This window comes from Leopardus geoffroyi, chromosome B2 (genome assembly GCF_018350155.1).
Source record: "Leopardus geoffroyi isolate Oge1 chromosome B2, O.geoffroyi_Oge1_pat1.0, whole genome shotgun sequence".
NCBI lineage: Eukaryota > Metazoa > Chordata > Mammalia > Carnivora > Felidae > Leopardus > Leopardus geoffroyi.
The window spans coordinates 136,026,783-136,052,902 of record NC_059332.1 but is presented as its reverse complement, the minus strand read 5'-3'; the positions used below and the strand labels follow the sequence as shown (position 1 = coordinate 136,052,902).

The window sequence follows — 26,120 nt, the reverse complement described above, 5'->3', positions numbered from 1 at the left end:
TCAAAGGAAGCATGCCTGCATTTTAGTGACTTCTCAGTCTCCCTTATTGTGCTACTTCCTGGCAGAACAGAACAAAATAAAACCAAACCAAAGTTCGACAGTTCACAACATTTAGATAGGCAAAAGATAATTCCCTGTCCACAACTATACTTAAGCCAAACACACTGCCAACTTTCAGGGAGACCAGGAAGCATGAGTTTCAGGCATTCCAAACTGGCCCGGACAAGCCTGTACCTCAAACACAATGTGTTCAACAAAAGCTTCCCCACTGTCACACCCAAGAAGCCATCACTGAGGCCCTCAGGTTCTCTGGACCTGAATGGCACACAGAAAGCATTTCCAAAGCCTTATGGTCAATGCATTCTAAGCAGAGAAATCTCCCTTTTATAGGAAACTCACTATTTATGAAAAAGACCAAAGTACAGTTTGGGAAGGTGATGTAAAAGCTAACGAGTGGCTAGGTAGGTCTTTTAATAAGCAACGCTCTGTCCTCTCTGTTTATTTTATGCCAGGAGAGAACATACTGATGCATTTCATTTCACAATATTATTTGTTCCTAAGAAAAAGAGATACCAGCCCATTGATAGGGGTCTCACTGCGAGGAGTATTGGTTTACCACTTCCGTTTCACTGTCTAGCAAAAAGTCACCGTGGTATGTCCACCTGGTAAGAGAGGACAAAGCTATTTGATCTACAACGAGAAGGAAAATTTTGTTTCAGTTATTTACTTATCTTTCATTCATTCAACAGATGTTGAATGTTTTGAGCACCTACAACTGTACCAGTTCTAAGACCGGAAACACAGTTGGGAACAAAACACCTGTCCTCACGGAGCTTATAGTCTAATGGGGAAGACAGGGGCAAAACCAAAAATTAGTATCATCTCTGGAAGTGGTAAATGACGTGAAGAAAAGTAAAGCAGATAAGGTAAGGGGCCAACGGAGAGATGGAGGGCTGGGGGTGTGGCCAGAGGGAATGACGTCGATGGGCAGCCCAGAATGAAGTGGGCAGTCTATTGTTACCTGTAACTAGAAGGTGGTAGAAGCAACAACGAGATCTTAACTCACAAATTAAGACCCTTACTCTTTTCCAACATAACGCCGCCACCACGCAAATTCACATTCACATTTTTGACAAGGAAAAATCCTTGTCAAAAAACAAGTCAAGGAATTACTTACACACACACACACACACACACACACACACACACACACACACAAAATCAAGGGCTATCAACACCAGTGGCAAGGAACCTGAAAAAATACAGACAATGGGTGTCTCTCAAAGGGACAACAAATTTCTCTGCATTTGTTAACACTGGTATGACACGTGTCAGTATTTCTAATATATTATAATGGTAAGTGTGGCAGAAACCATCTGCCCCAGATATGGTTTCCTTTCTCCCTTAGTAATAAACTCTTGACGTTTAGCTGTTCTAATAAATGGTCTAAGGCCATCTGGTGTAAAGACTACCTTTCCCAGCCTTCCTTGCTTCGTGGCCAAGCAATTAGGTTCATGTCAATGGCATAGAAGCAGAACTGTGACTTTTAGGAACCGTCCCTGAAGGGAAGAGACTGAGGGCCTGCCTGTCTTTGGTCCTTATCCTTCCTCTTCCTTGCTGGTGACAGTAAGTTGTTGAATTGAGCCTTGTGATCAGAGAAAACAGGGACGGTTAAGAAATACCCCCAACCTCTGTGTACTGCAAAGAACCAAATACAGAGCCTACAAATTCCCATTCATGTCTCATAAATGATTAGGTGAACTACTTGCCCCCCACAGCTCAATCTGAACAAAATGCTTGTTAATCAAACTTGGGGAAATTTCCCTCCTTCCCCCAGGCTGCTAACCATTGGCCCACCCTTAGCTGGATTAGCAGACAACCCATTTTGAGAAAAGGCTGGCTACAGGGTAAAACATTCTCTCATTATCCCTATTGCAATAATCCTTTTGAATTATGTGTCTCCTTACTAAGTCTGCATTTATTGGACCCTGGCTAGAATGTGGATGTGATATGGAGAGCTGAATCCGCCATCTTGGATTCACAAACAATACAGCAGCAAGAGAGAAGGAGCCTAAGTTTCTGGTGCCCTCGTGATGTCACCATAGCATCCTGCTTCTCAACCTGACTTACGTATGAGAAAAATAAACTTCTGTTACTTCATATTCTGTTATTTGAAGTTTTCCAGCACTGGCGGTCAAACCCAAGCTTCCCTGCCATAGCTGGGCTGAAGAAAAGCTAGCCACAGAAGGACCAAACACGAGCATGGTCTAGTTTCCTCACCACTACTTATGGGGGTGGCTGCTTCTCCCAGGCTTGAGATGACACTTGCAAAGGCTGTTACTCCCAGAACATTTGCCTGGAAAGGACGCTGAAGATGATTTCATCCTATTCCTTTAGTTTATCGATAAGCCAGCTGTGACCCAGAGAAGCCAAAGGAAAGGCCAAGGGCAAACAACCAGTCAGGACAGGGAAAAACCTGAACTAGTCCTCCAGCCGCTGACACCCAGACCATTTCCACTGGCCACTACTGCGGCAGCCAAAGAAACACAACCAAAGTCACCAAGTCATAGACCAACTCTTCCACAGAAACATCTACTAAAGGACAACAGGCGAATGAGCATTTACGCTAGAGGGAAAAGCGATCTTCCCTCTCAAGGTTCAGCCACGAGAATAGGCTGATCTGTTCAAGCACCACTGAGAGATGTCAACAGGTTTAGTAGATCCGAAGAGGAAAGCGACCGGAGCGTTCGGGTGCCCGTGGTACTTACCTCATCTTCGCTGCTATCTGGAGGAAGGCAGATGTGAGTGATGTTCAGACCAGCCTGCAAAGGGAACACAAGGTTATTCTGCCACGGTAAGAGAATGTGCTATCAAAAAATTAGGACGAATTTGTGGAATTCAACAATCCTCACCTCCTCCGCCAGATTCTGGTTTATCTCCTGCATCAAGTTATCATCACCTGCCTTAGGAAAGGGAGCAAGAATGACAATGTAATGACAACAAAAATGTCTTGAAAAAGCACAAGACGTAACGCAGAGACTAATTTTGTGACTATATTGCCCAACTAATTAGAAAGAGAAGGAAATACAGAATCCTATAGCTCACGAAAGAAGACTAAAGCTGGTATTTATTCACATATGTATTTCACAACTTTCAAATTATGTTACTTTTAAAAAATAATAGCCCTCTTAGGGCGCCTGGGTGGCTCAGTCGGTTAAACATCCGACTTCAGCTCGGGTCATGATCTCGCGGTGTGTGAGTTCGCGCCCCGCGTTGGGCTCTGTGCTGATGGCTCAGAGCCTGGAGCCTGCTTCGGATTCTGTGTCTCCCTCTCTCTCTGCCCCTCCCCCGTTCGTGCTCTGTCTCTCTCTCAAAAATAAACAAACATTAAAAAGATAAAAATAATAGCCCTGCTAAGGCACATGGAGCCACACAGCCAGCACCTCTTTCTAAACGAGGACACCAAAGACGGGGGTTGAGAGGACTGCCCGTAGCCGGAAAGCAATCAGCAAGCACAGTCCCAGGAGGCCCAGGCCTCAGTCACTCTTCTTTCTACCCTTCTCGCCTGCCTCTCTTTGTAGGGCATGTGGAGGCAGAGCACACAGAATGCGAGTGACTCGAGCACAGCTCCAGAGTGTTGAAAATCACAGCGCTCGTGGCCCTAGACGCTGACGTTCTGACACATTAAGTGCGTGCCAGAAACGACGGCGGAGGCCCAACTGCTGTGCTGTGTTAGCTTACGGGCTTGGCTCGCCTCATCACTTCCCTGCACCTGTCACCCCACGGGGGTGCCAAGAAGGGTGGCAAACAGTGCCAACTGTAGTCGGGAATGAAGGGGCCGCAGCCAGGAGATGTACATGAATGCAAAGTCCTTCTGGCACACGCTGACGTCTGGCCCTTCAAACGTACAGCAGGCTTCGCCGGATTTAGTAAGATTACTACATGCCATGCCCCGTCACGCATCTGTCTGCCACAGGAACAAAGGGGAATGTTTCCCCTTCATTTTCAAATCGTATCTGATAAGCGTTTATGAGCACACACAGACAACAACATATCTATGGAATACAACTTATGTGTGTGCCTAGCTCCTAACCTCTGAAAGCTCCCCACACCCAGAGGAGAAAGACTCACAAAAGATGCACTCAAGCAGAGCGGTAAGCAGCCAGTAACCAGGTAGAAACAAGATGACCAAAGGAAGAGGGAAATGACAGTGTTTCCAGCCGTGCCCTCTCTTCCCGCCCAAATGGGACTCATGTGACCGGAAAATGGCCCTGGTCTTCTCTACACAATTATCTTCTACATTGAAAGGCATCCTAAACCAGTAGGACTGAACCACACTCCCAGCTTACCTGTATAATAGCCAGCACCGGCTTAAAGGCAGGGTTTTTTTCTTGCAATAAACTCAGAACCTCTTTCGAATTCTGAATGACTTCTCTACATTGAGAAAGAGAGACAGCACGCGGTCACGTCTTTGTTAATGGCTAGAAAGGACGGATACAACACACTTTCCTCGAAAGTTCGTTACTGTAAGTGAAAATAGACAACATAAGGGTGCGCTCCACCCATGGGAAGTGTGGCCAGGCGGGGCAGGGTAACAATGTTGAAGCGCGCACGAAACAAACCGGGACCATCTGAGTTTAAAGACGCTCAGACGCGTGCCACGTAAAATGTTAGCAATTATTTTCTAGGGGTGACTTTTTCTCTTGTGTTTTCCAAGTTTACTGTAATACAAATTTCGCGTTTTTTTTTTTTTTTTTTTAAATAATCCCCTTCCTCCACCCACATCCATCTCCAGGCCCCCCCCCACCACCACCACCAGGGACCTCAAACATCGGTGGGGGAAGGTAGCAGAGACTGGGGAAGAGGCTTGCGGTCAGAAAAGTGGTGCGTCAGGATAAATCCCGGGTCCCAGAATTTCAAGAAATGTGAAGGGAGTGGGTGGGGAAGAGAACGGAGGGGAAGGAGGAAGGGAGGGGTAAGAAAAGGGAAGTGGGGGGGGGTAGGAGGGAGGGGAGCACCAACAGTAGGGACCCATCAGAATTTGATATTCTCCCAAGGCCTCTTAGGGAAAGAGTGTCTCCAGTCCTCTGGGCTCCCGCCATCCAAGTCTGCATTTGGACTTCCTAAAAGTCCCAGTAGGCGACTCCTAGGCCCAGGGAAAGGGGTGCGCGCGGGGCAGACCTAGATAATGTGGTGCAAGTCACATACTCCCTCTGCGGTCTCCGGGATGAGCGATTTCGCCACCACTCCTGTGAAATGGTCCTCACTTGCGTGTGAAGTTGGCTTTTTCCCTCTCACAGTAACAGACAAAAGGCTCAGCCAAAGCAGTACCCAAGCCCCTTGTTAAGACCATCTTGGGGCACCTGGGTGGCTCAGTCGGTTGAACGTCCGACTCTTGATTTCAGCTCAGGTGAGGATCTCACAGTTCGTGGGTTTGAGCCCCGCATCCGGGCTCCGTGCTGGTGGTGCAGAGCCTGCCTGGGTTTCTCTCTCTCTGCTTCTCCCCTGCCTGTGCTCTCTCTCAAAATAAATACTACCAAAAAAAAAAAAAGACCATCTTTAAGTTTTGTTTTCTGTCTCTGACAGGGTCTTACATGCACCTAACAGCTTCCAAAAAAATGCAGGGGGAAGTTCCGGCCAGACTCCAGCTGCACCGAATGGCCGAGGCACTGCAAAAAGGCATCCGTCCGCTTCCTCCAGGTTTCAGAAGAAACTAATGTGCCTACTGGCGGGAACTGCTCTCAGGACTGCTAATTGGGGCCACATTGGGTCCTTACTCCTGCCTGGTTCCTAAAGGCACTGGAAAGGGGGTCCCCAGTGGTTTTGGCAGTGTGCGCGAGGATCATCTGGGAAGCTTGGTAAAAAGAAAGGTTTCTGTGTCTCATCCCGGAAAGTCGGATTCAAAAAGGGCTGGGGTGAGGCCCAGGAATGTGCATCTTCAACAAGGGCCCTGGGGGAGGGGGGGTTACGAGGTACTGTTAAAGGGGAAACAGCCACACGTCGGGATGCAGGCCTCCCATGACCCATCGCGACGTTTACTGTGTCTCTGACAAACTCCAGGAACCTCATGTGTGGAGACCTTTGTTCGCCTAATCGTACGGTCTCTGTGACTCAAAGCTACCCTCGAGCGCTAAAAAACACACATTCCGACGGCAACAGTTTTCCCAGTTCATAGCCTTGACTATCCCTCGGTAAGTGAAGGCATCAAACACCTGGAGAAGCACACACCTGTCACCACCTAAGCTCATATGGCTAATTCTCCCCGTCTTGTTGTAGGTAACGTTTCATTCTTTTTTTTTTTTTAATTTTTTTTCAACGTTTATTTATTTATTTATTTTTATTTATTTTTTTTAATTTTTTTTTTCAACGTTTATTTATTTTTGGGACAGAGAGAGACACAGCATGAACGGGGGAGGGGCAGAGAGAGAGGGAGACACAGAATCCGAAGCAGGCTCCAGACTCTGAGCCATCAGCCCAGAGCCTGACGCGGGGCTCGAACTCGCGGACCGCGAGATCGTGACCTGAGCTGAATTCGGACGCTTAACCGACTGAGCCACCCAGGCGCCCCAACGTTTCATTCTTTGAGGTTACTCCTTATTTGTACAGTGACAAAGTGAGCACGAAAGGAGTCACCAGGCTCAAAAAACCTAAAAAGCAGCATACATGTTGCTGATCAGAGATTCTCTCACTCCTGTGAGGAAAGCTGCCTTGTCAACTTCCAGCTGGAAGGAATGCGTGACCGTCCAGCCCGGCTGGCTGCCCTGCGTAACTGCAATTCAGAACTTTATGGCTGAAGAAGGTGGTAATCATCTTTAATAATGTAAATAAGTAGATTAAAGTATCCACTTCTCAAAGGACTTCAATTTCCTCCATTTTGACCTTCAACTTTCTAATTGACTAAATTCTTCATTCCAGCTTATCTCTTAACTCAGACAAAAGCATCCCTTGAAGGGATTCAAAACTACCCCCTCAAGCAATAAGGACTGCCCTGAGCCAGCAAGACCCCACCCAGCCCGACCCCCAGGCAATGACCTGATCTTTTCGGCCCACCTGCCTGTATCGACCCACATCTCCCTTATATAAAACTAGAAGCATTTTCAGTATCTTCAGACTTTGGAGACCGTCTTTGGGACACCAGTCTGCTGTCTTCTGGGTGCTGGCCTCGCTGAGATAAATTCTTTTCTTGTTCCACCACCACTTGTCTCTCAGCCTTTGGATTTTGTCGGCGGCGAGGGGCCGAACCTATTGTTTGGGCCCCTCGGAGCCACGTGCTCTTGCCCCCGGGTGCTCCGGTTCCACCACCAGTGACTCCAATGACACGCTGGTCTCCCTTTGGCCGTGAAATAATGTGTGCACCAGGGTGCAGAATAATGACCTCTTTTCTCAGCCTCCCCTGCAGCTAGCTGTGTCCACTCCCGAGTCCCCCAGGTAGCAGGTGCTAACATGACTAGAAATGATCAATTTCAGTACATCCCTAAATGCAGAGCCAATTGATTCATTTCAAAGGCAAAAGAGGTGACCAGCGCACAAAGAGTTAAACATTTCCAAAACAGCCGTCAGTATTCTGAGAAGTAGCCCAGGTTGAAAGCACCACTGAGCAGTTTAATCGATCCACGCACTGGTAATTTAGCGGATACATTCACTATAATAGTGGTATTGCTACAACTGATGATGGCTCGGATTACTGGGTACTTCCTACGAATATTTTCTCCCATTTTCCCTTTTTACAGAACTCTTGAGTGAGAGCTGCTTGTGGCCAGCCAGCCACACTATTGAGGGCACACTTCCCAGTTTCGCCTGCAGCTCGATGGGGTCCTGTCCCTAACAACTGGCCAACAAGGCTGGGAGCACTGGCCAGAGGGAGGCGAGGAATGTGCAGCTAAGAGGTACACCAGCAACTTGGCCCCCTTTCCCTCTTGCTGGCTGGGAGATGGGACCAGCCGCCTTCCACCCAGAGCTGGAGCAGTGAGCAGACGCCCTCGGGTCATCATCCTACCTTCCCTGGTCGGCCTCCCTCTGCACACTGAGGCCCACAACATTTGGGGGTATCTTCAGTAAAGCAGACTAACTAGCCTGTTGCCTCTGGGTGCACAGGCCTGATCTGGGAGCTTTCATCGTATTTGCTGTGTAAGATAGAGAATGAAAGACATCCCATTGTTTGAGAAACCACTAGAAGAAAAAAAAGCTGCCAGTTACACTACGGTACAATCTTTCCTTAACACAGTGTTTACTTTGTAAATATTAAAAGAGCTTTTAAGACTTCTTTAGACATAGATATGTTTTATTTACCATAACCGACTCATATGAGCATAAAAAGTAAAACTGGCAAACAAACTGAAATACACCTAAAACTTCTTCACATTCAGGATCTGACTCGTCTGAGTGACTTTTTTTGACTCAAGAGTCCTTGACGGCAATTTCGTTTTGCTTTTTTTTTTCCTCCCCCCACACAGTATCACCCTCTGTGCCGTCAAGGGTGTAAGTGATGCAGCATTTTGTGAAAAACCGTAGCATTTTTGCCCCTGAAATTTTCACTTAATTTCTGACACCCATTCTGCAAGTTTTAATGCTACGGCTTTCTTGATTCTACCAGATGTCAATGGTCAGTTGTCAGACAACAACCAGAAATCATTTTATTTCCTAAAATGGCCCTTCCATGACTTGTGGATGGAAATATTGGGGATTATGCTTTCGAGGGAGCTTAGTCGTCAACTTTTCTGGTATATGTCCCTGAAGTAAATAATAATAAAAAAATAACATACACACACAGATTCCCAGAAGTCTATTCTAGGTGACTTCTAGCTAGGCCCACCTCCCTCCTTTCCTCCCAGCCCTCAGGGAATCTCTTGGAGGAAAGTTTTGTTAGCAGATGCACCTAGGTCAACTAAGTTGCAACAATACGCATGGCCTAAATCCCCACAGGTACAGGCAAAGACAACTATGTGATGACTGTCATCTGGCCAACAGCAACTGTCAGACACAATCCACTGAAAGACCAGTTTTGGGGATATTAAAAATATGTCTCCTTGGGGCCCCTGGGTGGCTCAGTCGGTTGAGCGTCCGACTTCGGCTCAGGTCATGATCTCGCGGTCCGTGAGTTCGAGCCCCGCATCGGGCTCTGTGCTGACAGCTCAGAGCCTGGAGCCTGTTTCAGATTCTGTGTCTCCCTCTCTCTCTGACCCTCCCCCGTTCATGCTCTGTCTCTCTGTCTCAAAAACAAATAAACGTTAAAAAAAAAAAATCCTGACAGCCAATATCTGTGGAGGTCTTGATAGGACAATTCCTGGACTGTGCATCTTGTATGTGTTCTCTCGTGCAATCCCTTCCTTAACCCTTTGAGGTAGACTCCCATTCTCCCTACTGTAGTTCCTTCCCTACCAGAATCCTGAACCGGCCCCCCTACTGACCACTCTGCTCATCTCCAGGTCAGGCAACAAAAAGAACAGTCATGAATGGAATCCATGAATGAACCCAAATCTTAAGTGATTCATTCACCCACCACATCACAAGTGTCCAACGTATAAATGGCACTCAGCAGTGACAAGAGACAAGGCTCCCGACCCCAGAGCTTTCATTCCAGGTAGGGAAGACAGACAATAAATGAACAAAATTTCAGGAGGCAAGTAAGAGCTACCCAGAAAATAAGAGGGTGATGGGGTGGTGGCTCCTGCCTCCCATACTGTCTTCAGACCCGAACGCACAAAGGTGAGCTCTGGGGTACACCGGTCACAATCTAATGACCCGAGGAAGCCTAAGTAAGTCCTATATTCAGAAAGAAGACAAGATAAACAAAAAGCTCCTTAGCGTCATCGGCCACATCATAAAGGGCTTTGGGAACAAAGGGTTTAGGTAAAGGCTATTACTTTTAGAAGGGGGGAGAGAAGGAAAAAGGAAGAGGATGCGAATGGAGGGCCGTGCAACAGCTTGCTCAGTGACACGGCATTCTGGAACCAGCATTCTGGAACCAGAATCCTCCTTCGGGGCGGGGAGGCACGCCACCTCCAGGTTTGTCCCGAGTGCTTCACTCTACAGGTTTAGAGCTCCAGTGAACACACTTCTCCCAGAGGGGCCCGTCAAGGCTCTTCCTCGGCTCTCTCCCACTCAGGGGACAAAGAGGGCTGACGACTGGGGCGGAAAAGCGGTGCGAGTTGGGGGGATGGACTTAAGCGGCGTCTCCGGTGGGGAGCAGCGAAAGGCTCCGCCCAGCGCTCCCACGGTTCCCTTCTGGGTTGGCCGAGAACTTTCTACACACAGCGGCCCTGGGGACTCCTTGCCCACGCGTGCAGCAATGCGGGGCACGAGTTGGCCCGACTGCTCCGCCGCATTCCGCATGTTGTCGGGTGGGCCCCGCTCCACGTTCACACGTCCAGGAAATTATTACGTAACTCAAGAGAGCACGCTTTCCCGCCCGCAGGAGGCTGCGGCGTTGCGGGACAGGGCAAGCCTCATCCTGGCAGGAAGAGGCCAGCTTTCCGCACGCGGGGGCGCCGCGCACAGCCAGGCGGCTGCCGGGCCTACCTACTCCCGGCCCCGCCCCCCCTCCTCTCCTCTCCTCTCCTCTCCCCTCCCCTCCCCTCCTGGCCCCGCCGCAGCCCCGCCCCTCCCCCTCCCGGCTCCCGCCCTCCGTCGCGCCGCTCCTTCCTGCCCAGCCGCGCTGGGCGCCGCGACACCAGAGCCCGCCCCGGTGGCGCACGTGGAGCGGGGCACGCAGGCTAGCGGCGCCCGCCCCGCCAGGGATGCTCGCGCCGCCCGATGCCCTTCCCGGGCCCCCCACCTCCCGCCCGCCCGCCCGCGCTCTCCCCGCCGGCCGCCGGCGCCTCTAACGAGTCAGCACCAAGCACTCTCGGGCCCGCGCCCAGCGAAACCCCCGCGGAGGCCCCCAGGACCACGCCGAACCCGGAGCGCTCCGGCCGCTCCAACTCCTGCGTCCCCCACTACCCCCCACCCCCACCCCAGCTGCCGCCACCCGGCCCCGGGGCGGCGGCGAGCGCCGGACGCTCACCTGACGATCGAGTCCCGCGCCGAAGGCGCCCGGCTGCCCTGGCCGCGACTGTTCCCGGCCTGGGCGTCCTGCAGCCGCCGCTGCCCGAGCAGGCCCTCCCCGCCGCCACCTCCGCCGCCACGGCCAATGCTGCTGGCGCGACCGGGCGCTTGGAGGCGGAGCGGCGGGCCCGGGGGCCGCGGCGGGCGGCGGAGCCCGCGCAGGAAGAGCGGCAGGCGCGCGCTCATGGCGCGGGGGCGCAGCGAGACCCGCGAGGCCGCGAGAGCGACGGGCGGCAGGTCTCCCTCCACGCGGAGATGCGGCTGCGGCGCGCAGACGGGCGGCGGCGTGTAGCTCCTCCCGAGGGTGGCGGGGCGGGCGCCAGGCAGGGAACCGGCCGGCGGGTAACGGGCCAGTGGCAGGAAAAGACCTGCACCTTCCTTCTCAACCGGAGCGGGAGCCCCTAGGGGGCACTGCACCTAGAGGCCGTGACGTTGGGAGGGCGGGAGCCTGCGGGACGCGGGGCTGGTCCTTCCAGTGGCCCGGTCCTCTAGGGCAGGCTCTCTGGCACTCAGTCCTGCTAGAAATCTGGCTAGAGGAAGGTGTGGCATCAGGGAGGGCTGTGGCCCATTCCAGAGATAGTACCTGCTCCCTGTGCCTAGGATGCTGATAACTCCCTGCCCTCAGGTGGGAGTTTGCTTCCTGGAAGGCCACTTGGCTGAGCCTCTGGTTTAGATACCAGGGCATGGTTTACTAGGCTGGCGGTGTCCTAACAGTGAAGGATGTGTGGGGCTTGGGGTTCCAAAGCTGACCTGTAGCCTTGGGCAAGTTAACCCCTGTGAACCTGAGCTGCGTCCACAGTTAAAACAAGATATTGATGCTTTGTTTATAATTTTATCAGGATTATGATTCCCAAGTAAAGTGGGAATAAAACCAGTGCAAATTACAAACAGTAGCTACCACGGTACAAAGCGCCGGAGTGACATCTCACTTAATTCTAATAAATGTACAGATCTTTCTGGAGCCATGATGGGGTTACCTCCTGATAAACTGGTCCTAAATGGAAACTCGGTAAGTTGAAAATTCATTGATTACACCTAACCTACTGAACGTCATACGGTATCCTAGCCTCCCTTAACCATGCTCAGAACACTGACTGTAGCGTATAGTTCGGCAAAATCATCTAACACAAAGCCTCTTTTATAATAAAGTGTTGAATAGCGCATGTAATTTATTGACTACTGTACTGAAAGCGGACAAAAGAAGGGCTACGGATTGATTGTCAGTGTATGGGTTGTTTACACTTGTGACCACGTGTCTGACGGGAGCCTCCTGTGACTGCCCCTACCCAGAATCAGGAGAGTATCCTGCTGTTGTAAATCAATAGCCCAGGAGAAGATCAAAATCCCAAATTTGAAGCCTGGTTTCCACTGGATGCATATTGCTTTTGTACCATCCTGAAGTCAGAAAATCGTTAAGTCGAACGGTGGTTAAGTCAGGGACTGTCTGTGATGCGTTGAGTATTGGCCTGACTGACAACTTGGGGGACACGGGTCCAGAGGGGTCATTTGGTTCATTGACAGCGCTGGAGGTTTGCCTGACCCCAATGATCATGTTCTTAATCTTATAATATTGTCTGCATTTTTTATTGTAGGATGATTGCCTCATTTGGCACATTACGACTTTGTAGGGTACAGGAATACCTAACATTGCCACAGCCCTGTGATTTAGGTATTCCCACCATTTTACAAGGAGGAAACAAGATCACAGAAGTTGCACCTTGCACAAGCATATAAATATTGTAAGGGAAACTTGGGTGGTCCATTCACTTACTACCAGTGGTGATCTTGGGCAGGTCATAAAACTCTTGGAGGCTTGTCTCATTATAAATTGGTGACACCCCCCCCCCCAAAAAAATAAAAAATAAAAAAAAAAAAAAATAAATCGGTGACCCATTCATTTAGCATTCATTGGACACTACTGAACATGGGCCACTAAGATGAAAATTACCTTGTCCATAATGAGTGTATGGGAAATCTGCATCTTCCTCTTAATGTTGCTGTGAATCTAAAACTGCTCTAAAAATAGTCTTTAAAAAACCCCCAAAAACCAAAAACAGCCTCTGCCCTAAAGAAGTTCTAATAGTAACTCTGCCACAGTGGTGACAATTAGCTTTTCCACCTAATGAGTGCTCATAATAGTGATACTTAAAACCACAGTGGCAGGGTCCCACGTGGCTTGGTCGATTAAGCGTCTGACTTCGGCTCAGGTCATGATCTGAAGACTAGTAAGTTCCAGCTCCACATCGGGCTCTGTGCTGACAGCTCAGAGCCCGGAGCCTGCTTCAGGTTCTGTGTCTCCCTCTCTCTCTACCCCTCCCCCAGTCGTGCTCTGTCTGTCTCTCAAAAATAAACAAACATTAAAAAAAAAAATCACAGTGGAGACCACATATGGTATGATCCCGATTATAGGAAATGTCCAGAATAGGCAAATCTGTAGAGACAGAAAATATATTAGTGGTTGCTTATAGCTTGGGGTAGGGGAAATGGGGAGTTGACAGCTAATGGGTGTAGGCGATGAAAACGTTCTAAAATTAATTGTGATGGTTGCACAAATCTGTGAATGTGCTGAAAATCATTGAATTGTACCCTTGAAATGGGCGAATGGTATGGTTATGTGAGTTCCATGTCAATAAAGCTGTTACCAAAATAAATAAATAAATAAAATAAAATAAATAAATAAATATATAAATAAATAAAAGGCTTTTGAGATAAGGTGGTGGGGTGCTGGGGTTTAACTGTTCTGGAGGAGAATCCAAAAAAACACCAAGGGATCTGATGCTTCAGCTGAGTGGCCTTTAAGAAATACGTATACTATTTATAATCTACAGAAAAGCATAAGATAAAAAATAAAATCACTCTAATACTATCACCAAAACATCACTATTAATTTTGATCTCTTTATTTGAAATTATAAAATTACAGACATACGGTGAATATATATATGTGTGTGTGTGTGTCTTCTTCACTTACTATATATCTGATTTAATGAAATTGGAAAGGAGAGCATTTGAAATCATGGCTTTTCATGGTTTTATATTATAACATAGCCTATTTTATGGGTAAACCATAATTTATTTTCTCTCTCCTTGTTGTTGGCTGTATTGTTTCTAATTTTAGATGTGACAATACTGTTGTGAATATCCTTTCATTCATTTGTCAATAGCTCTGTACTGAGACCCTTCTGTGTGCTGGGGGAGGAATGGGAAGAAGATTGATCAGGGGGCCACTGACCCCTCAGTCATCCTTTGCTGAAGCAGTTCTCAGAAGACTCATAACTAGTAACCATGTTAACTGAAAAACAGGGCAGAGAGCTGGAGGATAAACAGCACAGCGTCCTCACATAAAGAAGCAACCCTCCCGATCATACGGAATTTCAAGGAGGTTACGGCGTTTTTATGAATTCCAGGGCTCCGCATGGCACAGTGGGTTCCAGAGACTTCCCAACGTTTAATTAGACACTCTGTACGGATGGAAAATTTGAATAGAAAAGATTAAGTTAAAGACTTCATACCTAAGCCAGCCTAATGAGAAGTCACAAAACTAACTTGTTACTGGCATTGAAATGACTCAGACATTGAAATGACCTTGACATTGAAATGACTTAGACCAAAGAGACTATGTAGACTGTACTAGAAAGCCATTTTGGAGAACGCACTTAGGAGACGGTTCTCAGCCATCACCAGAAGCCTATGGCCATCCACACCTCTAAGGTGATCCCCTACATCGTTAGATGACACATTCAAGTGTAATAATGTTCTGTACCTAGAGACACGTTGCTTCTTTTTCGACTGAACTAATGTCATACACTCTAATCTTAAACAAGCTTAGGTGAAAATGAGGTCCTATTTTTAATATTAAAGTAATAATATATTTTTTGGATCAGAGAACTAGGAGTTATAATAAATGCTATTAAAGTAGTTAAGGGGCGCCTGGGTGGCTCAGTTGGTTGAGCGTCCGACTTTGGCTCAGGTCATGATCTCACGGTCCGTGAGTTTGAGCCCCGCGTCGGGCTCTGTGCGGACAGCTCGGAGCCTGGAGCCTGCTTCGGATTCTGTGTCTCCCTCTCTCTGCCCCTCCCCCACTCATTCTCTCTCTCTCTCTCTCTCTCTCTCTCTCTCTCTCTCTGTCAAAAATAAACTTTAAAAATAAATAAAGTAGTTAAATCTCCCATTCTACTTTGGCTATGAAATAGTGGCACAAGAGTGGAACGTTATGTATGTGGCATATAAGACCATTTAATAGCACGTGATTGCTTGACGATAGTTGATGCTTAACTAAGGTCTATTAGGATTGTGCCCTTAATATGCAGTTTTTAAAATTACTTTAAAAGGTCTAAGACAACAGATGACTGTGCTGGTTGAGAGCCAGTTAAAATATTTGACCTGACCTCTTCAGATCCTGATGTAGATGATATGGACACCTGTCTTCTGTTCACTTTCACTCCCTCATGGGCCTCACTCTGAAGTCCACGCAGCCTGAGCCCAAGGTGCTCGCATTCCACAGGAAAGGGATTTGAGTTCTTGCACGCTTGTGATGCACGTTTGCAAGACAGAAGAATAGGAAAGGGAGAAAGATTTGTGAAAATAAATTTAGGATCTGTCCTATTCCCAGGTTTGTTTCATAGGGATCATTATCTCAATTTGATAGATACGTCTGAATCCATTTACGCAAAATTCAAATATATATTAGTCTGCTTTGCAAAAGCCAACCAAATATATATTAGTCTGCTTTGCAAAAGCCCTTCTTCTAAGAAGAAAGGGCTCCATTATGCTGAAGGCTTTAAAAATCCACTCACTGATGTTTTTCCCCTAGTGCATGGAGATCATGCCGGCGCACGTTGAGATAACATTCGGACGTAAGTCAAAGACAGTTCATTTTCGGTATGGGAAATGTGTCTCTGAAATTAAAATATTTTTAGATATTTATACATATGTACAGTGAGAGAGCATTTGCTTTATAGCTGGCTCTATGCTAGGCAGGTAGTTAAGGGGTCAACTGTGAACAAAACAGACACAGCTCGGGTCTCATTGAGATTACTGTGCACGACTATACGCTAGAACACACGCATGCGGGAAAGGAAAGCCGTATGATAGTTCGGAGTCTTCTATGAGTACCACAGAGAGGCACCTTCCTAGACGTGGAGAGTCACAGAAAGCTTCCCGCAGGAGATGGCACTTGAAGGCAATACTTAAAGATGGCTTAGGAGTCAAGCTAAGAGAAGAATGGTGTGCTGGCAATGAGTATTCTGAGTTGAAGGAACTGCGTGAACCACAGTCTAGAGTGAGAGAGAGTGCTGACTTCACCTCCTGAATAGGAGGTGTTGGGGTTGCAGGAGAATGAACAGCCCCCCCCCCCATTCTGCCTTTAAGAGAGCCTTTGGAGGAACAGCGTCCTCAAGGAAGAGCTAAGTTCAGTTTTTAAAAAAGGAATGAATTAGCTTTCTTCATTTGAAAGAGGATGGACCGTAAGCATGGAATGGAAGCAGACAAGGAAAAGATATGGGAAGAGGTGGTTTGGGAAAGAGCAAGACAGGGATGTGGGCAAGGAAAGGTGGTGTGAGGGGCACATGTCCTGGGACATGGCCCGGATACTAGGGGAATGGAGCACGGTGGTTACAGCGATCCAGATGCCAAAGACACTGACCCATAAATACCAGAAAGGTTAACAGTGTAGGGAGGGCACTTGGGCTTTTCAAGGGTCACAACGGATTGCACTTCCATGGGAATTCTAACTTTGGATGGACGAGAAGACTTTGGTCTCTCAGGAGGGACCACCTGAATTTTGAATGATTTGCTTGGGCTTGGAGAGAAGCTCTAGATTGGACGCAGTTTATCCAAAGCTCTGGAGATGCGAGGAGGGGCGCACACCAACACCGACCTGCAAAATCCACATCATTACCAACGAGCTCTGCATGTGAGGCCAGGCTTGGGGATCCTTGATACATACATACGTCTTTACTGCAGCTGATGCTTTTCTTCGACTACGTTGCTAGATGTATAATTACTGGGTCAAAGATGACCCTTTGATATTATTGATCCCTATTCCATATTACCAAATTCATTTCTGAAAAATGTATACCAACTTACATTCTCATGTAGTTGGGAGTAACCCTTTTCCTCTATCCTTAACAGTATTGGATAATTAAAAAAAAAAAAATCTTTTTTTTTTTGTATGTCACAGAATTGTATTGTTGTTTTGAGGCAACTTTCTACGTATCTATTTTATTCTGCATTTCTTCCTGCATTGTGTTAACCTTATTCCAGGCTGTCACTGCAAGGACGTTTGTATAGCAAACAGCCTTTGGAAGGCACAGTATCTCCCTCTGGGGCAGAAAGCAGATATGTTTGTTGTCCAGAGAGCAAGGAGAATAGCTCCCTCCAGGCGCAAAGATGGGGCAGGTTTGCTAGTAGCCCTTTAAGACTGCAGGTTCCTAAGTTCAGGATTCCCCAGCCTTGAAATAAACCCACGGCGTGTGCAGTATGCACTTGAGCTACTCTGCATCGCCCCCATGCATCTGGAGGAGCAAGGGGAGCCAATGCACACGTGAAGCTCATACCTGCTGTGCCAGGAGTAATAATGTCCATTTGTCTCTGATAGAGGAGTTTCATGGCTTCTGCCAGCATCCATGAAACCGATGCAGGCTAACTTCTAGCCGGCAAACTGAGTAATATTCCAGCTTCTGCACAGTTCTGGATAGTAATTTTTTTTTTTTTTTTTTTTTTGTCAGTAATTTTTGAGCTGAGTGTTGACCATGCAGGCTTTCTCCTGGATGGTAGGGGAAGGGCAATGTAGGCAAAGGGAGCGGCTCCTATGAAGGCAGAGGCAGATTTTGGGGGGCTTGGTAGACTATTTGGTTCTGTTTGTGTTTAGAAATGTAAGGCTAGGGGCGCCTGGGTGGCGCAATTGGTTAAGCGTCCAACTTCAGCCAGGTCACGATCTCGCGGTCCGTGAGTTCGAGCCCCGCGTCGGGCTCTGGGCTGATGGCTCAGAGCCTGGAGCCTGTTTCCGATTCTGTGTCTCCCTCTCTCTCTGCCCGTCCCCCGTTCATGCTCTGTCTCTCTCTGTCCCAAAAATAAACGTTGAAAAAAAAAAAAAAATGTAAGGCTGGCTAAGATCAGGAGGACAGAGGTGAACAAGCCTGGAAGTGACGATGACAGTGGCAAGAAGTGACTGAAGACAGTGGCAAGACAGCCAGCTGGGAAGCTGTTGTAGAAAGCCAAGAACAAAGGGCACAAAAGTACCCGAGGAGTTTCAGAGGAAAAAAGGGTACCAGATTGGAAGTGACAACTCCGGGCGGGGGGGGGGGGGGGGGGGGGGGGAGGGGATGTCTTGGGGGAGGGGTGGAATCTGTTTGCTCTCAGGAGGGAAGTCTAAACTAGAAATGGCGTTTTAGGAAAGAGTATAAACCGTAGTTGTCGCCTTCGGGGAGCTAATAAAATTAGACGAGAATGGGATGGAGAACATTTGCTCTCACAAACCTGAGGCTCATCGAGGCCAGGCAGATGACACGTGCTAGTGAAGTGGACCAGGTGCAAAAGTTCCCCCCAAAGAGGCAAAAGGTAGAGCAGACTTTCTATGACATGCTTTGCGGTAAGAGCCTAAACATTCTATCGAAAACACCTGCATGCGAGTGCCCCATGGTTACTTGAAATTTGCTGATGAAATCTGCAACGGAGAACAGAGGAACGTTAAAGTCAGTCACCCCCTTTTAGGGTGATTTTTGCCCCTAGGTTCCCTCAGAGCCCAGAGTCCGGGCCCAAACAAGCCAGATGATGGCCGGGGAGGATGGTGATGATTTTAAGAAGCCGGGAAGTGGGATTTTTGTGTGGAAACTTTTTGAGGACGTACAAGCCCGGTTCAGCATCTGGGCCAAGGTCTTGTTGTGATGGTAACGTGAGGACCACGCCGAGAACCACACATACGTTGCCTTTGAAACAATAGGGCCTTTGGAGCTTGTATTTGCCCCACAGAGCAGATGATTTGCTCACTATCCAAGCTCTGTTCTTTTACGTTCAGCGGAATAAACAAGGTTTTAGAACTAACGAAGTAGACCAGCTTGCTTCCCCCACCCCCTGGTGTGAGGAGGCATCGGCTGTCTAAGCCATTGTCAGGAAAATCAAGCTTTGTTGTTTTTCACAGATGAAGTGGATTTGGCTCGCAGGCGTTCACCGCCTCTGTGAAGCAGACAGGTTTGTCCTCACCTGACTTCAGCCCCCCAACTACACGCTAAGTTGCTCTGTGCTCTCCAAACCTACTCGAAGCCAGTTACTGGGAAAGGCGTTTTGTCTAAATGGAATCTCGGAGAGGGGTCTGATCATCTGACTCTCACATGGCCGTGGAGCTTCTCAGCTCAGTCTCACTCGAGAGTGAATTTCCTTGGAATTCTATCAGCCAAGTGATGGAAAAAGGGCCTTGAGGCTTTTCTCTGACCTCCCCCGCCCCTGACAGAAACTACAAATCAAGATGTTGGATTTCTGAGGGTGCCTGCTGTGAATTTTAAAAAGCAACTGAAATCATTGTTGTTCTTCCTCCTTTGTGTCTCTGATTTGCATGTTTTTCTCGTGTTTTGGGCTCAAACAAGTTTTTTTTTTTTTTTTTTTAATTTTTTAACGTTTATTTATTATTGAGAGACAGAGAGAGACAGAGCATGAACAGGGGAGGGGCAGAGAGAGAGGGAGACACAGAATCTGAAGCAGGCTCCAGGCTCTGAGCTGTCAGAACAGAGCCCGACGTGGGGCTCGAACTCGCGAACTGCGAGATCATGACCTGAGCCGAAGTCGGACGCCCAACCGCCTGAGCCGCCCAGACGCCCCTATAATGCACTTGAGATTAATGCAAGTTGTTGCCTGTATCAATACCCAATTGCTTCTTATTGCTTAATATTATTCCAGTATGTGAATATACCATATTTTGTTTACTTATTCCTTGTTTTTTAAAATTTTTTAAAAATATTTATTTATTTCTGAGAGACAGAGAGAGACAGAGCATGAGCAGGGGAGGGGCAGAGAGAGAGGGAGACACAGAATCTGAAGCAGGCTCCAGGCTCCGAGCTGGCAGCACAGAGCCCGACGCGGGGCTCGAACTCACGGACCATGAGATCGTGACCTGTGTCGAAGTCAGACGCGCAAGTTTTTGACCCCATCTATTCAATCATTAAATATTTATGGAACACCAGCGAATTGTCAGGCACTGTACAGAGCTGGTGAAAACATCCATCCCAAGGGGGCCAATGAGTCACATGCTAAATTTTAGCATATTCTTCCAGGGGCGCCTCAGTGGCGCCATCGGGTTAAGCATCTGACTCTTGATTTTGATGCAGGTCATGTCATGGTTAGTGAGTTTGAGTCCCTCGTCAGGCTCTGCCCTGACAATGTAGAGCCTGCCTGGGATCCTCTCTCTCCCTTGCTGTCTACTCCTCCCACATGCGCACCGTCTCTCTTAAAAATAAGGAAATAAACATTTTTTTAAAAGAATATTCTTTCAAAAAGAAACTTCCAAGAAGAAACATCTCCTATAAAAGAGTTGTTTTCAAATATGCTATACACATTCCGAATGTTCATTTATGATTATGTGGATTGATTGTGCAATAATATTTTGCACTCAGTAACCTTTTCAACACAGCGTAATTCCATATTGTCTTGGTATTACACGCTCTAAATCACTTGTAAGGAAAGAAAAATATGAGAAGCTAAATGTGAGAGAATGTTTATGTTTCCATACTTTTTTTTTAAACAAACAAACAAAAACATTGAAAAAGCACGCTTAAGAAAGCTCCGTATCTTATCCATAGGACAAGGCTTAAGTTAAAGACATGTAAACTTGCAAAAGGGTTGAAGCTGTTTCTTTTATTTCAATCCCTTAGCACTGCCTCGATAGAGGAAGTTATATAATGTAGAGGATGGGAGAGTTCTTAAAGTATTAACATTTGCTCCTCAAAACAGAGATTAAAAAAATGTTTTTTGGATTTTTTTTTTTGAACAAAAGAAAATAAATGTTAATATTCATGTTTGACAGCTGTGTTTCTAGTTCATTGCAAGCCTGATATTTAAGATTTTTCTTCCTTTCCCCTAAGGATTTAATTTATGTATGTAATTTACACAGGGAATGGTCTTTCTACCATCATTTGCTTCTCAAAATTGAACTTTCATGACTATTAGGAAACCCCATCTACTTCCAGATTCGATGCAGAGGAATAAGCTATAAACCTCATAAATCCTCTAAAAAGAGGAAAAAAAACAATCGCATAAATCCTCAGTGTGAAGTTTAGAAATTCCCCACTTTAAAACACTCTAAAGAAAATTTCAAAAGTTATTCTCCTCCGTATAAAGAAAGTTAGGCAACATATATTTTCATTATGCCAGAGTAGGGTTTATGCTTATATTGGGAACTAGAATTGCTTTCAAAATGGTCTATGTTTACCAATTTATATTAACATGCTTCTGTTCTCTGTAAAATTTTGTCTATCAAAAAAAAAAGGCAAGTTATACCCCCCCAAAACCCTTAATTTGTGCCTCCAAAGTTTTACATTAATTTTTGATTCAATAATGAAATAGTTAAAAAAATATCTTGTTACTACAAAGTAAAAAAAAAAAAAAAAAAAAAAAGATAATCTTTTGATTTCATCTAACTCACCCACCTGTCAAGAAAACACATACCATCCCAGACACTAAATTCAATATTTTAAAAGTAATCCAGGGGCACCTGGGTGGCTCAGTCGGTTATGCGTCCGACTTCGGCTCAGGTCATGATCTCGCTGTTCCGGAGTTCGAGTCCTGTGTTGGCTCTGTGTTGACAGCTCAGAGCCTGGAGCCTGTTTCAGATTCTGTGTCTCCCTCGCAGTCTCTGTCCCTACCCCTCTTGCACTCTGTGTGTGTGTGTGTGTCTCTCTCTCAACAATAAATAAACATGAAAAAAATAATGAAAGTAACCCAAAGATACAGAAAATGTCCTGTCACTGAAACATGGCATATCGTCATTAACCGTGACCCATTTTCTGCATGGCTCATAAAGGCAAGACAAAAAAAGTATTACAACTAAACGTTGTTTGGAAAAATCCTGACCTTTCTCGAATAAACACACTATTTCACACTATAATTTACCTTGTACTTTACAAACTTTATTAAATAATGAGCATTACTAACTTTATCTTATATACAATATTTAAACTATGTTTTCCTAGATGCATTTTTTTTTTTTTGCACAAAGACTAGGTAAAAAGTGAACTTAAAACAAACAAACAAACCTGAACGTTCAGTACAGAGACCCAGTAAGAACTTGACATAATCTTAAGTACATATAACTTTCCCCCCAATTATGTACAATCCTACCCCACCTCCAAAAGAAACTATTTTAAACGGAAGCATTTAATTGGTAACTTTGAGGAAAAATATGAACATGATTATATATACACACAGCTCTCAAAATCTGCATCCTGGCTGACAGAAGACATCTAAAAGGTAAAGGTTTATCCTAGAACCTAAAGACAATGACACAGACATTTTATACAGCACGACATCCACCTTGGTGCCGCCAGATGACATTGAAGCCATGCAACGAGAACACTGGTGTGAAGGGTTCATAATTTCTGAGAGTAAGACACCGCGGTAATATGGACAATATAGACTTGGGGGTCATACACACTAAACAGCAAAAATAGGAAACTACATTCTAGGACAAGAAGAATCAGATAACTTTGTGTTGCAAGCGCACTAACAAGCCCTTCTGGCAAGTCTGAGAACATGCTTCCTTGCAGGGCTTGTCTTTTCTGACACTGCTTAGTCCTGAAAACTCCTATCAAGTATAAAGAAAGGCAGTGAAAGAAGGAATGTCTCTAGAACCATGCTATCCAACAGGGACTTTGTTTGACAAGCTCTAAGAAGAAAGAATATAGAGAAGGAAGAAACTTCGGTTCTTTTCTGTTATTTCAAAGGAAAAATGAAGGTCTTTAGGTACCTGCTTGTAAAATAAGGATGGTCACGTCTGATGTTTCGTGGTTAAGAAAACGAGGCACAGGACTCAAGAAGAGGAAAAGAATTATGGTGAGATGTCACCGATGGAAATCAGTATCGTTGCTTACCTTCGGATAAAAGGCCCAGACCCCCTTTCCTACACATACAGTTTTCAAAATAAAAAACCGAGCAGGTGGGGAAGGGATCACAGAATGTAAAACCGCTTAAAGGGAGCCTTAAAAGGCCACAGTTTAAGAACACACTCTTCTTGCATTGACCGGAATCTTCAGTAAAATACAACATTGTTATAAAGGACCCATAGATCTGCCTTCGCTTCTCTCTTGTGCTTCTTCGGTTTTGTTTTTCACTCTCAAGGTCTGGTTTTTGCAGTTTCCTTCCATGAAGTGGTATGTTGGTCCGCGATATCACAGTGAGCGGCTACTCGAAGACCATAATGACAATGAAAAGAGGTTTTTAGTCACAGCTTAGCAGCCAAAGATTCTTTGCTCTCAAACAACGAAGAGAGGCCCTCGCGTTATGCTTAGTTTAAAAAACACATTTCATCACGGTCAACGAAATCCTCACGGCTGGGATGAGGTCATTTGGTGGAATACGAAACTCAGGAAAGTACAAAGGAAAAATTGCTGTGCAAAGGGTGACGCTAACGTGTGTTGTTGTATTTTAGCTCCTGGCTTGCTTTGTGTTGAGTAGAGATACGCACAAAGACATAGCATGCAGGGTTCTAGTTCCGCCCCCTCTTTAACTGTAATATGAGGAGATAACCATCTTTTCTATTTTCTTGCTTGTAGTTTTCTTTAAGCACTTGAGGAAAGCATTCCTTTTACTCCAGCCATCAAAAATAAACAGAAGAGCGAGCACATTCTCCAGACCTCGTCCAGGAATAGAGGTAAGGATTTTTGCTTATACAAAATTGGTCTTGCTACCTTCTAGTGGACAATAGGTACCCAATTTCCACACTAGCGTGACCCTGATAGAGAAATCACGGATACAGAGTGAAACGGGCACTGGAGATTCATCCTCCAATGAGAGATCTCTAGCTTAAGTTTTGCTAGGGTCTTGTCGCAAATGAAACCCAAATGCCCGATGTGATTCACGTAATCCTTTAAACAGCTTTCGTTTCCCTTCTTTCGCAAGCATGCGGAAAAGCCTCCTTGCTGCCTTTGGGTCCTAGAATAAAACTATTTGTGGCTTCTGGATAACAGGAGAGGATTATGGCATTTCTTAAAGTCTGGACACTATTGTCAGGATATGAGAGAAAGTATCATGGCCATCAGGTAAAAAAAAAAAAAAAGCCTAAAAATTTTCAAGTAAGATTGACTTACAGGAGACACGACACAGCATCAGAGAAGACACTGTTAGGTGCTGACACTGCCTATACAGTACAATTCCGGCTGGCTCGTCAGCCGTTTCCAAAAGTTGTGCTGGAAAAGAAAGTATGGTTTACACTTCTGGTTATTACAAAATCGTTTTTAATCTGGTACATATAAAACACCTCTCAGTATCTGTAATCTGTGAGCATCACACGACATTGGTTTGCGCAGCTTCTACTAAGAAATTTAGGCAAAGCTGCTGGAACTAAGACATTGAAATTTTTCCCTCAGCGACTGGACGATATTTTGCTGATTGGGAGATGGCCCCCTCCAAAGATAGTCATTCAGTTTGTCCGAATCGTCGTAGGACGTCAGGTATGGTGAAATCCCAAGTGGGTCGCCCATTGGCTTTTTGGGAGAGCACGGACTGTTCACAGGGTAAGACGTGATGTTGCTACGGGTCTTCTCAGTAAAGTCAGCATCCGTCATCTGTGGGTCAGCTTTCTTCCTACGGCCGTGAGATAGCTCTAACTCTGACTCATCTTCTTCTGACTTTATTTCCACATAGTCGTCTTCGTCTCCTTCAGTCTCCTTGAAATTGGAAAAATAGTTCTGTGTAGCTATTTGAGCACTTAAGGGCATATTTCTATTGACGACCAGAACCTTCTGTGAGTCTTGGAGCGTGAGATCGGAGCGTTTTTCAGTGCCCTGTTGACACGAGTCAGCCATACCTGCCAGCAAATCCTGGTGGCTCTCACACCTTGAACTTTTGTGCAAAGACAGCAGCTGTTTCTTTCCCACTTCTCCAGGGTAGTTGATGGAGTCCACTGACTTGTTTATCAAGATTGAGGAAGATGACTGGGACCTATTATAAGGCTGAGATTTAGCACTGATTCCTTTCCGACCCAAAGAGCTGTAAAGGTGGCCCTGGTAAGAGTTCTCTTTGTTGGGCTGACTGACTATCACACTGTGTCTCTGGAAGGAGCCCAGCAGAGGGTCGGAGGTTTGAAGAGAAGGCACAGAGCAAGCTGTGGACAACTGTCTTGGAATGTTTTTTGTGTTGATCTCTAAAGTGGGATGTTTCGACTTCAAGTCTTGCTCTGGCTGGGGACAGAAGTGCACTAACTCTCCATTACTATAGGTTGAATGCAAAAGCCAATCCTCGCTGCCATGTTGGGACCGGGGAGCTGATGCAGACGTGGGGTTGGAGGGTTCTCGAGGGCTGGCCCAGCCGTCCTTCTGGGTCTTAAAGGGGGTCTCTCTGAATACAATCTGGTCGTACAATTGGGAATACTCAGCAATCCTGGCACCTGGAAGGCAAATGTGAAACAATAAACATACATAGGGTTATGTCCACATGCAAAGATTAAAAAAAAAATATATATATATATTATATATATATATATTATATATATATAACATGCTAACAAACATATTTAAAATTTTTAAATAGGCAGGACTTTTAAGTGTGAGGATGACTCATCACTGAGTACTAAGCAACGCGAGCTAATAATCCACAGTTTCATAAAAAATAAAAATGTCACCAAAAATGTCACCTAAAGGTTCATTTAATTTGATACCATTCTGGATGAGTTTACTTCAGGTCTGCAAATGTTCACTATCTATCATGGAAATTTCTGGTGTTCTTTACAAGCATGAAATGGTGTCAGTGCTAAAAAACGGGCATCATAAAAACAAGAAGGTCAGCACTTAAACCCTGGTCAATGAAAAACAACACAAGTGTCGTTAAAAGGAATATGACACAATCCACTAGTGGCTACCCCTGGCTTCTCACTAG

General features: G+C 46.1%; 2 protein-coding genes and 1 long non-coding RNA gene across 12 annotated transcripts in view; 1 reads left to right on the top strand and 2 right to left on the bottom strand.

Annotated features, from left to right (window-relative positions):
* The window catches only part of MTHFD1L (methylenetetrahydrofolate dehydrogenase (NADP+ dependent) 1 like), a 188,006-nt gene extending 176,452 nt beyond the window's left edge, over positions 1–11,554 (bottom strand). For 3 of the 4 annotated variants that reach the window (XR_006717646.1, XM_045500022.1, XM_045500024.1), the window contains exons 1-4: positions 11,003–11,549; positions 4,350–4,434; positions 2,913–2,963; positions 2,769–2,822 (exon numbers count right to left, since the gene is read on the bottom strand). Coding sequence is in view for 3 of the 4 variants with exons in the window: in XM_045500022.1 (XP_045355978.1) it covers positions 2,769–2,822; positions 2,913–2,963; positions 4,350–4,434; positions 11,003–11,229 (417 nt within the window). In the remaining variant the exon portion in view is untranslated. Of the gene's footprint in view, positions 1–2,768; positions 2,823–2,912; positions 2,964–4,349; positions 4,435–11,002 lie in introns of all 4 variants that reach the window. The other variant, XM_045500021.1, reaches the window with a different exon arrangement.
* Positions 9,897–26,120, top strand: part of LOC123609171 — a 33,043-nt gene continuing 16,819 nt past the window's right edge. The window contains exons 1-2 of the long non-coding RNA XR_006717647.1: positions 9,897–10,005; positions 23,801–23,898. This is a non-coding gene — a long non-coding RNA (uncharacterized LOC123609171). The remainder of the gene's footprint in view (positions 10,006–23,800; positions 23,899–26,120) is intronic.
* PLEKHG1 (pleckstrin homology and RhoGEF domain containing G1) overlaps positions 22,138–26,120 on the bottom strand; it is a 237,615-nt gene continuing 233,632 nt past the window's right edge. For all 7 annotated transcript variants that reach the window (XM_045500019.1, XM_045500020.1, XM_045500014.1 and 4 more), the window contains one exon: positions 22,138–25,632. In XM_045500019.1, coding sequence (XP_045355975.1) covers positions 24,569–25,632 — 1,064 coding nt within the window. In that variant the 3' untranslated portion in view covers positions 22,138–24,568. The remainder of the gene's footprint in view (positions 25,633–26,120) is intronic.